Consider the following 16,307-nt stretch of genomic DNA (forward strand, 5'->3'; position numbering starts at 1 on the left):
CAGTCAACATACAGGTGCAAGAAAAAGACAAAGATAATTGTTTTAATAGGTATGTGTAATAGTATTCTTTTTTAATGAAAAATAGAATGACTAAGAGACATTTTAACCCTCTTGTCCCCATGCAGTTTCTTTTTTTTGGCTCCAGACACATTTTTACTCAACCATGGAAGTATAAGTAGAGAGAACTCAAAAATATCTGTACTGCATCATGACACAGCTATAATGCCATAAATAAATGAGTTAAATTACTTTGATTATTTATTTTACACAAGTGCAAAAACCTTCAGTCGACATGTACAACCTTTTTCCAAGTGCCCACAGGTGTCCCCGATACTGGGAAAACGCTACGCAACTCTATGAACTATAGATATTTTACTATTTACATTTTGTAGTTGCTTCCATACTTGTCTCCTATCTTCTCTGAGTAAACACAGCCTGCAGTTCAGCCCAGTTCAGTCAAACAGTCCCTGAATTTTTATCATGGGAGTGTTGGTCACAGCTGAGTCACTAATGGCTATTCAGTTGCACCAAGGAGCTCACCATTTTTAGTTTCTTGCAGGATCCATTTAGTGGAAGCATTTTATTTCTGGCAGTTTTATGAAACATGTAGCAGAGCGATTTAATGAAATATCCTGATTTTAAGGTTAGATTTCCTTTTCCAACAGAAAGACACATCACAGATTAGTAGTTCATGGACCGTCAGAAAGTCAAAAATCCATTGATTATATCTGTTTTTGTGGTTTGTGAGCATGATAAGCAAGTTATGGGGTTCAGGGAAAATCCTCAAAATGTCCAAGAGCCATGTTGTAATTACCAGTATACTAGTTCATATGTCAGATTTTGATTTTGCCCCACTTTACAAATATTTATCATCTGTATAAATTATTACATTATCTCTTGCATCTCCTTGTGGAACAGCATCTTTTTCTAATATAATGCAAATGTTTTAGTTAATTTCTTATTGTTCAAGGCTGTGTTTTCTGTGTGGAACTTTTCTCCCTTCCTCCAGTAAAAGTAATTATACTAATACTATTGATGCACGAATATGACACCTACTTTGTCTTTTGTTTTTAGACTGTAATCCTACTTCTGAACACTAAGTTTCTTTTTAAATCTGGGACATCATAAACTTTTCTTGGATGCTTCCTATTTTTTTCCATCATACTCCTACTTTCTGCAGTCTGTCTCCATTGCCATGGTTGTGCCATTTCTCAGTACTGGCAGACAAATCATTGCTGGTTAACGTAAAACGCATCTCTGCCGGTGGGCCAGTGCGGGAATGTCGCCACAGAAAGCAGATTTAAAACTGTGGTATGCTGCAACAGGCTTAATCAACATTGTGTCGTTCATTTATATGTAACAGCCCTGCACTGCAGCTTTAACAACCAAAAAACATTTCTAAATCTGCATACTCCATAAATCTATTTTCACAAAAGCCTGTGTTGTTATTGAGAGTTTTTCTTCACTGTTATTTTCAGTTTCTCTAGCTCTATGGTTCCAGATTAGCCTGGAATGTAAATAAACAACGAAAAACCACAAAAACACAGAACTCTATGTGTTTCACTGTGCTTCTAATTCAGGCATGTTTTTATATACTTAAATGTTACCACCATTAGCCTCACTGCCTGCCCAGTTTGTGCCATTGATTTCTGATCTTTTACAGCACAGTTGTAACCAAATACTGTTAAAATGCAGCCACAATCACAATGGTGTTCCTCAAAAGGAGCTAAAGAATACAATAATGACAGAGGAGCTAACTAAAGCAAACTCCTCTTTAACTGTAGGACCTCATGAGACTCTTGTTCCTAAAATATACTGTACGGTCCAAAAATCCTAAGGCCAACTGGCTCTGCATAAACACAGCGGGCCTCAGACGAGCAGAGAACACAGGGACTTTTGCCTCGCTTAACACATCTGGATGAATAGAGCGGCGTGTGCCCTTTCAGAAACACGTGGGACAACTGTCCCTCTCACTGCTATGCCACTGGGAGAGGACGGCTCTCAAACCACATTCCTGTTATTGTTATTCTAATTTGCTTCCAGAAAGAAAAAAAAAGATGTGTGCATGCACACGTACACACACTCGCACAGTGCACAAGCTTATTTGCAGCGCGAGGCGAAGCAAAGCGGTGTGGTGGCGGGGGGTAGAGTCAGAGCAGCCATGTGTGAGATAGAGGCCCTGATGTCTCCCAAGGATTCAGCCAAGGCATGGGGTGAAATGGCACAATAATCAAGAGGGCAGGCGGGAGGGAGCCCAGGGGAAGCTCTGCCTTCACACACAGTCGTCATGAGAATATCTTAAGAGCACCTCTACATTCCCTTCATCCCAACACCGCTGCCTTTATGTGACAGCTGTGCACATAAAAACAGACAGGGCCATAAACAAAAACAATTACTCTGGCAACTGCAATTTAACATTTATGAAGTGAGGAGGAAATGAAGCCAATGTCACACCTGAAACAGCTCAACACGCCGTATTCAAATATAATGTCTGTCAAACACTGCAATATTACACTCATAAAACACGTATTTATTTAATGCTACAGTATAGTGTTGAACCACTTCCTGGCATTGCAAAGGTTTGCAATGTAATAGGTGAGATTCAGGTTTTACCAAGTTCCAGACAAGTGAAAATGTCCACAAATGAGAGAAAATATGCAAAGTATGTGCACGTAAATAAGCAGCTTTGCTCACTCTACATGGACTCTACAGCATGGATCTAATAAATAGGAAGTGTGTTCTTTTCTTACTAAATGGATATAGATCATGCCAACAAGCAGGTGGCGTTGCCAGCCCCAAAGGAAAATAAGCACTAGGATGTGAAATTCCAAGCTATGGGAGCCCAGATCAGCTCTGAATATATTCTTTAATCCCTGGTGATGATGTCAGGAGCAATCCAGATTCTTATTCTTTTCAAGCTTTTATAAAATGTGAAAAAAAGAAGTATATGAGTACAGAGTATAATATTCTTCTTTCTTTATCATTCCATAACAGTCTGCACTTTTTAAAATTTTTCCCCTCTTTGCTCCAGATGCTTGCTATTGATCCTACCCATTCAGCTCTCTTTCCTCCTGCTGCTTACTGCACGAAGATGAGCAAAAGAAGATTGAAAAGCAAAAATAATTTGTAAGTTTCATAGCTGCTTTGAACACCAGATTCGGGGGCATCTGAGAGCTTCTGTCTTTCATTGCATGATTACAAGCTTGGCAGACAGTTTACAATAGCAGGGCTAAATGCCGCAGGGACAGAGTGAAAAGCAGCCGAAAAACCTCAGCGTGCTATTTCCCGATAGGAGCCCTGGCCCCTGATACCACTGAGCCCTGGACTGACGCCAGGACAGTGATTTGGAGAATTCCTCTGGTCTGTGTGGCCCGAGAAGTGCCCCTTTACAGGAAACGTGACATGAGCCAGTGGGGACAAAGATCAGAAAGAAGCAGTCATGGCTTTTGTGATCAAGCTCTACAGTTGGCAGCTGTCAGTGGACACATGACCTCTTGAACTTCACGCTGCTTTTGGAGAAGGGATGAGCTCTCGCCAACACTTATCTAGGGAATGGACTAGTGGAATATTGACATCTGTGATGCTGCGACCCAGAGACACAGACACTGGATATCCTCTTGGTCTGCTGTATGCCAGACTGCCATGTTCACCAGCATCCTCCCCCCACTAACGGCTTAATCTGGCCTCCCCCACCACCCAATGGTTGCAGCTACCTCATTAATGCCCAATCGTCCAGCTCGGGGACTATTGTCAGAGGGGGAGGGAGCCCATGCTTGAATTCCGCAAAGCAATTTGAATATGTAATGTGCCAGCCAAGATATAATCACCAAATCCTATTCAGTGATTAAAGCACACTTAAATTGCACTCACTTAACATTGCTTCACAGAAAGACTTATAAGCAGGTTAATCTGCTCTTCCTTCGACAGATGTTTCATTACATGTTTACATACAACATTTGCGTTTCGGACATATTTTGCACATTTCCCTGGATTAAAGAAAAAAAATTCCACCGCTTCTGTTCAGTTCCTGTATTTCAGATCTTTCATGTCTGCACAGACACAACAGGCATGGAGGCATGGGGGCTCCCTGGGGTTTGCCAGCTCCCCTACCTCCTCCCCCTCCCAGAACAAAGCTTCCCCAGTTGCAAGCCTGACCCAGTAACCTGGCTAGCAGCCTGGGGCGTATAGCGTACCCTGTCTTAGGGCTTCCAGGGCCCGTGTGAGCACACAGGGCTAGCATTTGTGTACAGAGCAAAGTCACTTTCGTCAATGCAATCGGCTCTTGCGGGGATTAGAACAGCTCCTTTTAGACAGGGCCGATTGTGTGGTAAATGTGTAGTAGCCTAGCGGGCAGAGCTGGGGAGGGTGTAATACTGGCTCAGCTAATCTGGCCGGACACAGGCATCTTTCTTTGCAGCCGCTTCACAGGAATGCCCTCTTACGCTCAGTACCAAGTGTTTTTTTTTTGTGCCTAGTCTTGGCATATACACATTTAGTGAAGGATATGTGACCCAACATAGTGCAACTAAGAAAATGAGTGACACCTTTCCTTCAGGCTATGAGTTCTGGTGCACTCACAACAGCCATATTCACTAAAATAAAACCAAGGCAACGAACTCCACCGACTGTACTACCACTAAACTCATCCAAACATTTGGAAAATCACACGGCTGACCGCTTCTTTTGATGCAACTTAATGCTCATCAGATACTTAGGACTCAAATAAGACGTCCAGAGGAACTGTCATGAGTGTGCTCCACGGCAAATCAGAACTAATTAGAGTGCTCAATTTCTGAGGCATTAGGGAGAGTATGCAAAACATCTTACCCCCTGGCTCCCCTTGAAGCAAATCGCTGGCTGATGTGATAGTGATGCCTGAGGAGAGAGAGAGAGAGAAAGAAAGAAACTGGTCACAGATTCACGAACCATGTTCACCCTTAATCTAATGGACAGCTCATACATTATGAGTGAAAAATACATTGCCATTGTTCCTGCTCTGTCTGTTGAATTTCTCCTCTAGATAGCTGTGTTCTGGCTCGATGAGACAAGGCTCGGTAAACTTAAAATGCCACGATATTGACACAGATGCTATTCCCCGAGGTTCACGGTTTCTCTAAAGAGAATTAGGTGTAATATGTGCAATCAATCAATCTATGACCTAATCAATAAACTTTTGTCATGTTGTTGAGTGAGTTTGAGCTGATTTCCCCTTTAAATGAATAAAGGCTAAAAACAGATCTCACAGGAAAGACAAAATACCTTCTGAAACCAATTACATTTATTTAAAAATTGACTTTTTATAAGCCCTGTGTGTTGTAAAAACTGTACTCTCTGAGCGCACAGTGTACCTAGCTTAAACTCCCCAACTTCCTGCTGTTTCTTCCCCCCTACAGATAAAGAAATATTAAAATCGTAAAAAAAAAATTCCTGCCTTTGAGGCAACATGATACATGGTTAATAGATGGAGACTATTATCTGTGAAGTACAGCTGTGCATGTGATTGACAGCACTCTTAATTTATTATTAATGCTTTGGAGAAATGTCTTCCCTATTGAGGAGTATTGTTGTGATTTTCTTCATCATGCCTTAGCTTTTAATATTGAATGGAATAATAAATATTAAAGCGCATAATGCTTCTTACAGATTACAAACACAGCCGTAGGGCGAATTAAAGGTCCAGATTTGACCGTTTTTATGGAGACTTAATCATAGCAGAAGAGAAAGCAGCTTATTGCTAAAATGAGGCTTAAAAAGCTGAGGATGTTTATTAATGTGGTGAATTATTTACTGCCACAATTAGAAGTTTACTACAATACCCTTTATGACGGCTTTGTGGGTTGTAACTAGTAGTTTGTAAGTGGTAAAGTATTTACTAATGCTTTATCCATTAGTTATTGACCAGTAGTCATTTTTGGTAGCAAGGTTGATGAAAATATGTTAATCCTCCTCCATCTGAAGCCTTCAAACCACAACATGGTCATTAACTTTATTACGACTGCAGACAACTGATGGCTTATTAGAGAGTTACACACCCATTAATGGATTGTCAATGCTTAAAACTGCAACCCCAAAAAACAGAAGTAAGCTAAAGCAACCTCAAAGTTGTTGATGTTGACTTAAACCTTATCTATAAAGCATTAGTAAATGGATTATTAACCATCAGCAAAGCCACTGCTGCCAGTGAATCTATCACTTTCCAAAAAAAATCCACAAAATTAATACGCAAATGGAAGTATTGTATGATTTAAATAAGTCTTAAGTCAATTTTTAAACAAACATTTGCTGGTTTTTGGAATCTTGGGTGTGCATATTTGGTGGTTTTGCAAGAAAAGGGCTATTTGAAGACAGCTTTGGCTTTAGGAAATTGTGCTGAAACTGCTGGTCCTCGGAAAGCTATTCAGTTTTGAAAGCAAATATTTTAATACATCATTAATTTTGAAGTTTTTCAAGAGTTCCACTTGTTATGACCTTCGCTGGCCTCCTATTGTGATTTTTTTTTGGCTTTTAGGTTATTATCATGGTTGAAATTTAAATATTTTTAGCTAAATATGACAAAATTACCATCAGATAAATCAACAGCTGCATAGTGACATGATTTCATGTACAAAACAAGTCTGTATTTCCTTTCCTCTCCCCCAACACAGACACGAAAATCATAAATAAATCAGAATTAATAACAGCAGCTCCCTCGGGTTCCTGCAGGACAAGAATCTTCCACACCTCAGTGCGAGTCCAGCGGTCTAAAATTTTAAATAAGTGTGTTTTCAGGGGTGGTCTTTTGGACTTGGAAAACTTTGGCAGTAACCTCTGGTCCTGCCTGCTGTGGCCTGGAGGAAGCTGTCAGGCTGGATGAGCTCTGGAGTTTACTCTGCTTCACAGACCAATGAGCTCCGGAGATGGGCGGGCTTCCAGGCGTGTAAAGGGCAAAAAAACAACAATATACAAGAGCTCAGCAACAACTTACAGATCCGTGCCAACGAGCCCAAACCCTGAACCAGCGAGTCCCCTGCATCCAGGTCCACTTTTACTACCATACCGTGGCGCACACGGAAATACATTTATTTGTTTTGACGGCTCAGAAATTAAAAAAATAAAATAAAATCCAGAAGACACAACCAAATGAGCCTCCTCCTGCAGTCATAACTGTGGGACTGTCTTATCAAGCACTGCTCTGGGAAAGACCATTTGGATAGACTAAATTATCTCGGTCTAATCTAATGGACCATAAAGGCAATAAAACAGTCTCCCGATTCAGAGGAGTCGGAATAATTTGCTTGATAGCTTGTTCATTAATTTATTCCCGAGAGCGGAACAGGCAGAGAGAAAAACTGCCTTTTTAGAAACATTTAATGAGCGGCAGTCATCTGCGTTCGCCCATAATCTAAACGATAAATTTCAGATGTAATGTAGGCTACATAAAAACAGCGCTCAGGGCGCAATCACACACCCCTGTCATATGGGAACTTTAATTCCTTTTGGGATTTTTTTTCGGGTGGCTCTGGTAAACAAGCAGGAACTTAACCCGACCCAATTTTCTCCTCTCTCTCGCTCTCTCTCTCTCTTTTTAAAATTAAAAACAAAACAATTCCTCAGTCATTACGGAAGAATTTAATGAAATCCGTTCATTCATCAAAGTTCACAATAAATCCAGCTTCGCCTGCCTTCAACACAGCCAGAATAAACTAACGCAGCTCACTATTTATCAGCCGTTTGCTCGATGACACATGATCAGCAAGTATTTTAAACTTTTTTTCCTTTTCCTTTCCTACTGGGCAGAACAGGCTGCGTTTCCAATACAGTTTCTCGGAGTTGGGAGGCGATTGAGGAGAAATGAATATATAGATTTCAAGAAAAACTAACAAAAAAAAAAACGCTCCAAAGTTACAAGCGGGATTTTTGTCTTACCTTCAGGTTCTGGTAGGCTTCGAGGGTCCGGATGGCAGTGTCAGTGAGTTTGACGTGGTACAGACTTTGATTGGGGTTGTTTTTGTTGATTTTGCCACAGGAGAGCCCATACCGATGCTCCTGTCTCAGCGCTGCCATTTCTACAACTGAAGCCTATTGGCGACATTCTGCATGAAACGTCACCGGGGAGACGACGTGTGGGCGGGGCCAGCGAGCACACGCACGCCTGTCACGTATGCGCTCACACAAGCACACACACACACACACACACACACACACACACACACACACACACACACACACACACACACACACACACACACACACACACACACACACACACGAACACTTGACGCACAAGAGTAAATAAGTAAGAAAGTATTTAGCTTTCGCTTTCCAGGTCAGCACTCATTGGACATTTTGTTTCCAGTCTGTATTTATCTGCTCTCTGATCTATTCTGGCTCTCTGGGTTTGCTCCAAGCTGCTTCTCCTCCAGCTGGATTTTAAGTAAATTCACTCTCTCACACACACACACACACACGCACACACACACACGCACACACACACGCACACACGCACGCACACACACACGCACACACACACGCACACACACACGCACACACACGAGGATGTATAAATACAATTGCAGACAAAAATAGCTGGCTTTTTAGCTGCTACATTCATGTTTATTCATCTTTTACTCAAGTAAATGTACATAAGCATAAGGTTTGTTCCGTCTCAAATTACTAGGGGTCATCTAAGTTGTTAGAAATCTTATTTATCACAAACTATTTATATTTAAAAGGATATGTTTGATTTTTTTTTAAATATATTTATTCAGTACTTCTTGAGGTGATTTACAGAAATAATGCCTATTGATTACCCACCTTTACCTTTAAGGCTGTGCTTGCATGACATTATCTTTGGAACTCTTCAAAATATAGGTGCTTATTTTCACTGTTCACGATTCACAGTCCGCAATTTTGGACAAGTCGATCACATAATCTCAAATTATAGGTGAGAAAACTTTAAGCCATCTTTGAGGCACACATTAATATTTCTGAACCATTTGTAGTTTAAATATGACATTTTTGATAGCAATAATGAAAGAGAGCTCACTGAGCAGGTATGACAGGCTGTACCTGAAAGACCACAATATTGGTGTCCTGGTCGTTCAACAGGTTGAGCTGGCATCCCATAAACAGGGGCTAATAGTCCCTGAAGCAGTGATCATGGGTTTGAATCCAGCCCGTGGTCATTGGCTACAGGTCCTACCCACATTCTTCCCTCCAATGTCCTATATAATAAAATCTAAAAAGAATAAAATATTCTTAGTCTAATACAAGGGTTCTGGGTTTTCAAAATGCTTCCCCAAGTATAAATAAGACAAAAATATGGTCATGTTTTTTAAATTTTTGGACCAATTACTGGAATGATAAGACATTACAGTGAAAATTTCTGGCTTTTATCCTTAATAGTTCCTAAGCTATTGTTGCTTTAACATAGCCTGTAATTTCAATGTGCAAAAAAATGTGCTGAAACTGGGTCTATGGGTATTTTAAAAAAGAGCTTAGAAAGTATTTAACATTATATATATATATATATATATATATATATATATATATATATATATATATATATATATATATATATATAATGTCATGGTTTTTATAAATATCCATATTTTATGCTTTAAAAATGAAGATGGTCAAGGAGAAATTGTTCTAAAAATCTGATGATTTGAGATGGAATGAGTATTACCAACTAAATTAATATATAAAAGTAAAAATCATCATTCAAGATGTCTTTTTTTCCCTGAATGTTAGATGCAATTAGCTAAATTTTGCATATTTTTATCATCTGCTTGAATTAGTTAAAGATCGACAGATACTGAACATTTCCAGGAGCAGGAAATTTTGATATCAATATATCTGTTATATATACACACAATATATCTATTGTGTGTAAATATATGAGTTATATTAAAGCTTTCCAGCAATGTTTTTTTCACAAACTAATTAGCGATTTAGCATTAAGGCACCACTTAACTCTACACCACTGCCTGTTTAGCTGTGATGCATTCTCTACTACATGTGCTGCACACAGTGCTGAGAGTGCTGTAAACAGTGGAGTCGGGGTTGTTCTGCTGGACAAACTATAGCTTGACATTTTACTACTTTCTAAATTACCTCACGCACCTTTTCCTGCACTATTTTCTGTTAGAGAAGGTTTTCATATGGTGTGTACCGGACAATGTCTATGCAAATACTGATATATTAGTAATAAGTCAATAATGGCTGATAACACTGGCCAATTGATATATCGTTCAAACTTTTGTTACTGTATCTATAAATTGATAGAGAACAGCAAAAAATAACCACCGCAATTTTTTCAAAGCCAAAAGTGACATGTTGAAGTTCAAATAGCTTTGCCCAACCAACAGTAAATATTTATTGTAAATTCAATTTATTATTAAAAAAATACTAAGAAATTTGAGGAGCTGCAACCAATTTTTGCTTAAAATTTAGCTAAAATGATCAATTATCCTGACAGATGCAGGATAAATATTAGTGTTAAATTATGTCTTACATATTAATGTTCAAGCACTATTTTAATAAGTTGACTAAGCTAATTTAATGGTTATTGTTTTGAGTAGTTGAGTCCATGATAATGCATCTGAAATGTAAATGTAACTGTCAGTTGAGTCATAAGGACAATATTATCCTCTGAGACACAGTGGACTGCAAATAAAAACTAGCATAAAATGAGAGGACTTAAGTAACGTGACAGAAACTCAAAATGGTATCAGGCAGTACCCAGAAACAACAGACTCCTACCAAATCCCTTGAAAGGACACAATTCTACTCACAATAAACACATCTTTTGTCTTTGTGTTAGAGAAATTAAATGACAAATATTGAATTAGGATTCATTTAATCCTCGGTTGACAACATGCTTTGGCTGTGGATTAAACAGGGGCTTCATTTTCAGTAGAGCAGTTTTTATTAACGATACAGCACACAGGATGTTGATGTCTAAACATTATTAGTCTCACATTAGATTAGTTGTCAGACTGCTGTGTTGATGTTCCCTTTTAAACTGCATGTTTACTTCCGAGATTGAAAACGTGATTTAAAGGCACTCTGCATGGAGCCATATACATGATGTTGCTTTGGTGAAACGTAAAATAATAACTTTTGCAGGGGTGCGTCGGTGAAGAAAAAATGGATAACGTTTTCTGTGCTGTTTCTGCACAATTAGTACTAAGTGCCTCTTGACCTAACAATCAGTGTTACCACAAATTATCACTAATTATATCAACCTCTGTGAACAAGCACATGGTGCTGGAGGAGTTTGGCTGTTGATTATTTTATTAGTTAGTTTACAACAAATGTAAATCTCACTTTTCCAAGAAATGACCGTTGATCCTGTCTAGTTTAACATATCAACACACTATAAATGGTTGTAGCCTGAATGTGATACTGACTGCAGGTGCAGATGCAAATTCCTGGTTAAATATTTCAAATACTGTGTTTTAAAGCTCAAATGGATTAGTTTTTTTCTGTAACCATGACAGGAACAAACATCACATAAAAGCTGTGATAGGTTAAAGAACACTGCATTTGTTGGTGTTTTTTTTTTTTTGAATATTCATGAATACACCCAAACTGATTATATAAACAGTAATCCGGTGTCATCGTTACAGCGGGTTGTTACAGCTCGTCTGCGGCTCTCATGGCACTTCTTAAAAAGTGAGAATAAAAATCTTCCAGTGTGTCGCGAAGTAAATTAAGTTAGAGCTCACATGTCCTGAGATCTTATTGTTAGATATTGCATTCATGGAAACTGCCTTATGGGGCACGACGGTGAAGTCATTAAGAAGCTTACAGACGTTCTGGCAGATTAGGTTTTTCTCTTCTAATCCTGTAGATTACCACTGCACATGCCTGCTGGCTGAGAGTGCTTCGTTGCGCTGCACAGTTTCTTTACATTGATCATTTTTTTGTTGGTGCCACAACACTGAACTCCGTCGACTAAGAGGGATACGAGCAGGAGAGCGAAGGAGGTCAAAGTGCAGCAGAACTACAGAGGGAAAACAAAGCTGCAGGAGGGACAACGCTTGAAAAAAAAAACATAGATGAAGCCAGGATTTAGAGATATGTTCTGAGTTGGATTTACTGAAACACAACATGGATTTTTATAAATATCACGTCATGGAGATATTTTTGTCTAGTGACATGGTATAGGTGGCAGACAAAACTACTAACGTTCATCTAAGTGGAACATTGGCTGACCAAACAGGATCGTCTCTTTTGAAGACTGATGCAAATGGTGTCCGTCACTTTTTTGGGGTGAAATGGAGACAGAGCCATGTTGTGAGGAGCATAAGGACTCTGCAGTGGAGCCTATAGAGCCTGAGGTAAAAGAGGCAGATTCAGAGCCTGCTGACAGGGACCGTCTCAATGAGTTGTCCCGTGGGCCTGCAGAGGAAGGAGAGGAGCTGTGTGGGAAAGAGCAGGCTGGAACGGAGAGCTGTGCAGGGAAGAGTGAAAACACTGAGATTAAAAGCCCCTCTGATCCTGGGGGAGAGAGTGGAGGGACAGAATTGAAGGAACGGAGGAAACTGAAGAAAACAAACAGTTGGAAGATGGTACGATTCCAAGACCCATCAGAGGACGACGATGTTGCGGAGAGGGACAGCTCAGCAGAGAGTCTCTTTCCAGATTATGCAATGGAGGAGTGGACCTCTGCAACCTTTGAGGAGCTGTTCATGGCAGAAGATTGGAAGGACATCACAGGTGAGGCTACATCAAGGGACAGCATGTCACATGTAGAGACACACACTGTAGTAAAAGATATTTCTAATTTACAGTAACTTATGATGTAATTTTGCATTGAAACCTTTACAAAAAACAAGAAAAGCAACCGATATGTGACTGAGATCAAGCTTGCCGTGTTTGCGGCTGTTTCTGAGGACTAGCAGATTAACCCTGCTTCTTCCTGCATGACCTTTTCTTCTTTCCTCATGCAGAGGACCGGCTGTTGAGGAAGAAGGTGCTGAAGTGTGGGACCCTGCAGGCCCCACATCCCACCTGGGGCCAGGAGGTGACTGTGAAGATGCAGTGTGTCCTGGAGGACCGCACTGTGGTGGAGAAGGACGGCAAGCTCGTCTTTGTTATCGGAGAAGGAGATGTAAACCAGGTGAAAGCTCTTAACCTGTAAGGGGATAGTTCTCTGCAGCATTGGGTTATTGCTTAACATCACACAGTGGTGAACAGAGATGGTAACAACAGGTTGGCAAAACTCCACAGCCATGCTAGTGCCTCTATGGCTCTATTAGCTGGTTAGCATTGCCATGTTAGCATTTTATTTGTGTGCTAGGTTGCTAAAATTGGCTGATTATCACAAAACACAAAGCGAAGCTGATGGGAAGTTATTAGTTGTGCAAGTATTTCATCATAAACCAAAGTAATGGAAAAATGAACATTTGAAGCTGGTTGTCAAAGTTACTCCAACTTATTCTGAGCCGAATTTAGTGGTCATTGTCATCCTAAGTCTACCATTAAAATTACAGCTGAACCTCTGACAACATAATAATCCAGTCTGGACCAAAGTAGCAGACTGATCGATCGGCTGGCATCGTCATTCCTAAAGCGCACATGACTAAAAAGCATGTTCATGTGCTTGAAACTTGGAATTCACCATTTTTTTTTTAGTCAACACAGAAATGCTCAAGTTAAAATGGCAGATAAGGCAAATAAAACGTGCTTGTTGTCATGTGCAGGCCCTGGAGGAGTGTGTCATGTCCATGCAGAAGGGTGAGATCACGTTACTGCTGGCAGATTCACAGTACGCCTATGGACTTCTGGGAAGGTAAGGACTTTCCACTTACTGTTGTTTGACAGTGATCTTATGAATTAGGAAACACACTGAAGCAGAAATAAGACTAAAGGGTTTTGTTTTTTTTCCGTAAATGACATCCAAGTCTCATCCCAGTTAAAAGCCCACGCCTCTTGAACCTGTTGCTGTGGGGGCAGCCTGGTTATCCAGGGGTAGCGGGGTTAATGGACCATAAACAGGAGCAGATGGCTTCCTCCTAACACCATTCAGAAGCAGCCTATCAGTGGTGTGCTTTTAACCTCCCAACCTATGGGAGGACACCGCTCATGTTACGACCAATGGCTTGGGTTTATAACCTTTACACCATTAAAGTGCCAGTATAAACACAGAGGAGATTGGTGTGTCGCTGCTGAAAACCCATTGTTTATAGTTTAAATGTTTGCTCTAGATAACCTGAACACGTGAGAATGAGAGAGTAATGCACCACAGTGATTAGAGCAAATTGTGTATGATAATATACCCAAAGAAAATATTTGAATGGAAAATCTTTTGAGGTGAGACTAGACGGAAAGCATATGAGCAAATGTGCTTAATGTGATTTAATTTGTTTTCTGGCTGATTGAATTGTAAGAGATTACTTTCTGTCGCTCTCGCTGCTGTGAGGCTTTTTCAGCAGACAGTAATATGTTGTATATGTAGCAGTTTCATAAACGGCAAAATTGTGGCCATTAATTTAATTCTGAAAGCCATATTGTGAACTCTGTGTTTAAATAAGCCTGCACCCATTAGAGCTAATTAAACATTATTAGATAGTTTCAAACACTCTATCTAGAGCCATGGGTGTCCTGTGAGTGGACAACAGTTTTCAAACATGCTTCCGTCAGCTGAAGCACATAATGTTGCTACCGTAAAAGCTCGCCAAAACCCTAAACCACGGCATTTATCTGCATTTTTTACCCACATGCAGAATGTGCTGTACCATTAGCCGAGTAGCTGCTCTGGTAAGTAATGCATAAAATCACATCTGTGCACCCAGAATTATCATGTGGCAGTAAAAGCCTGTAAAAAAAAAAAAAAAAAAAAGTACAGGGCTAAATTTATGACTCAAATCCACTTTTACAGCTGAGAGTAAAACACAGTACATCTGAAAATTGTGGACAACATAATGTTCAGATTTACTGAACATTGTGTTGTAAAAGCTTGTTTGCTTTATTAGTGTGTGTAGCAGAGTGTTTCAGCTCTTTGTGAGCACTGCTCGTGTTTGTATTATGGAGCTCTGTGAAGGACACGAGGGGGTGAGGGGTGACATGAAGTCTGAGGTGTTGTCTAGAATCTCGCCGTGTGTTGTGTGTTGAGAAGGAGGCAGCAGGAGGTTAGTTAATGATTGTTTTGATGCAGCTGATTAGGGTTGTGCGCTGTGCAGTCACACTAGGTTGCACCTTACATAAGGTAGACAATCAGAGCTACATGCAACTCTTTAAACACAATTCAGGCGTTGTCCATTTGCCCTTAAACAGATATTCTCCAGTTCCTTAAGTTAAATATATTTGTTGAAACTTGAGGTGGCATGGTATGTTGCTACGAAGCCCATATCCTTTAACCCTCCTGTTGTTTTAATTTACAGGCACTAAAAAATATTGTTTCCTTGTCTAAAAAAAAAACTCAAAAAAATTCAGCAAAAAAATCCCCAAATTTCAGAAAATTTGCAAAACCTTCAGGAAGAAAACTCCAATAATTCCTTAAAAGTTTCCGTTAAAAGTTTTATTTTAAAAAATCCCCCAAATGTGGCAAGAAAATTCTTGTAAATATTTTCAAAAAATGAGTACAAATCTTTAAAAAAAATCCTAAAAATATCTAAAGTGATTACATACATATCAGTAAAACTTGTAATATTTTCTTTAACAACATTCACAAAAAAATGAACCAAAATCCAGCGAATTTTGCTGGATTTTGGTTGATTTTTTTGTGAATGTTCTTAAGAAACATTTTTAACGTTTCTTTTTTTCCACCAAAAAATGTTCAAAAAATTTCCCAAAAATGTTGAAAATGTGGACATTACAAATTTTTTCCCCCCACATTTTCAAACTTAAAAACGGGTCAGCGAAGCGAAGGGGAATATACAAATCACAAGCAGCAACAGATGTCTGCATGTGTGCGCTGCAAAATGACATGGACCAGGAGGGAGAATCTCATTAGCCTCTCTGTTTTCTGGCACATGCATTGATTGGACTCCATCAGCCGCCACTGAGAGCACTTCACAGCTATCTATATGGGGACAATGTACAAAGCCGGTCAGATGGTATGATTCAGCACAGCACAGTGGAGTGGTCTGCAGCTCGGTGTGTGGGTGATGGGCCGGCTGCAGCGTCTGAAGCGATCAGAGCTGCAGCTCCTGATAAAGGTGAACACAAGGATAATGAAACCCCAGGTAAAAGTCACGAGCATTTACATGATGGATTACGACTGTCTGGCTGAATGGACTGTAAGAAACACTGATGTTTTGTTTTTTTCCCCCCTCTGTGAGACATTAAAGCCTTTTGAAGATGTGACAAAAGACTCG

At 39.9% G+C, this 16,307-nt stretch overlaps 2 protein-coding genes across 7 annotated transcripts in view; one reads left to right on the forward strand and one right to left on the reverse strand.

The window, feature by feature from the left end:
• Positions 1-8,064, reverse strand: part of LOC111585784 (RNA polymerase II elongation factor ELL) — a 28,790-nt gene extending 20,726 nt beyond the window's left edge. Inside the window, exons 1-2 of the mRNA XM_023295391.3 lie at positions 7,906-8,064; positions 4,828-4,875 (exon numbers count right to left, since the gene is read on the reverse strand). Of these exons, the coding sequence (XP_023151159.1) occupies positions 4,828-4,875; positions 7,906-8,043 (186 nt within the window). The 5' untranslated portion in view covers positions 8,044-8,064. The remainder of the gene's footprint in view (positions 1-4,827; positions 4,876-7,905) is intronic.
• fkbp16 (FKBP prolyl isomerase 16) overlaps positions 7,994-16,307 on the forward strand; it is a 65,707-nt gene continuing 57,393 nt past the window's right edge. For 5 of the 6 annotated variants that reach the window (XM_055009371.1, XM_055009372.1, XM_055009368.1 and 2 more), the window contains exons 1-3: positions 9,627-12,705; positions 12,939-13,108; positions 13,692-13,780. In XM_055009371.1, the coding sequence (XP_054865346.1) occupies positions 12,264-12,705; positions 12,939-13,108; positions 13,692-13,780 (701 nt within the window). In that variant the 5' untranslated portion in view covers positions 9,627-12,263. Of the gene's footprint in view, positions 8,139-9,626; positions 12,706-12,938; positions 13,109-13,691; positions 13,781-16,307 lie in introns of those variants that run through there. The other variant, XM_055009369.1, reaches the window with a different exon arrangement.

Source organism: Amphiprion ocellaris, chromosome 3 (assembly GCF_022539595.1).
Source record: "Amphiprion ocellaris isolate individual 3 ecotype Okinawa chromosome 3, ASM2253959v1, whole genome shotgun sequence".
Lineage (NCBI taxonomy): Eukaryota > Metazoa > Chordata > Actinopteri > Pomacentridae > Amphiprion > Amphiprion ocellaris.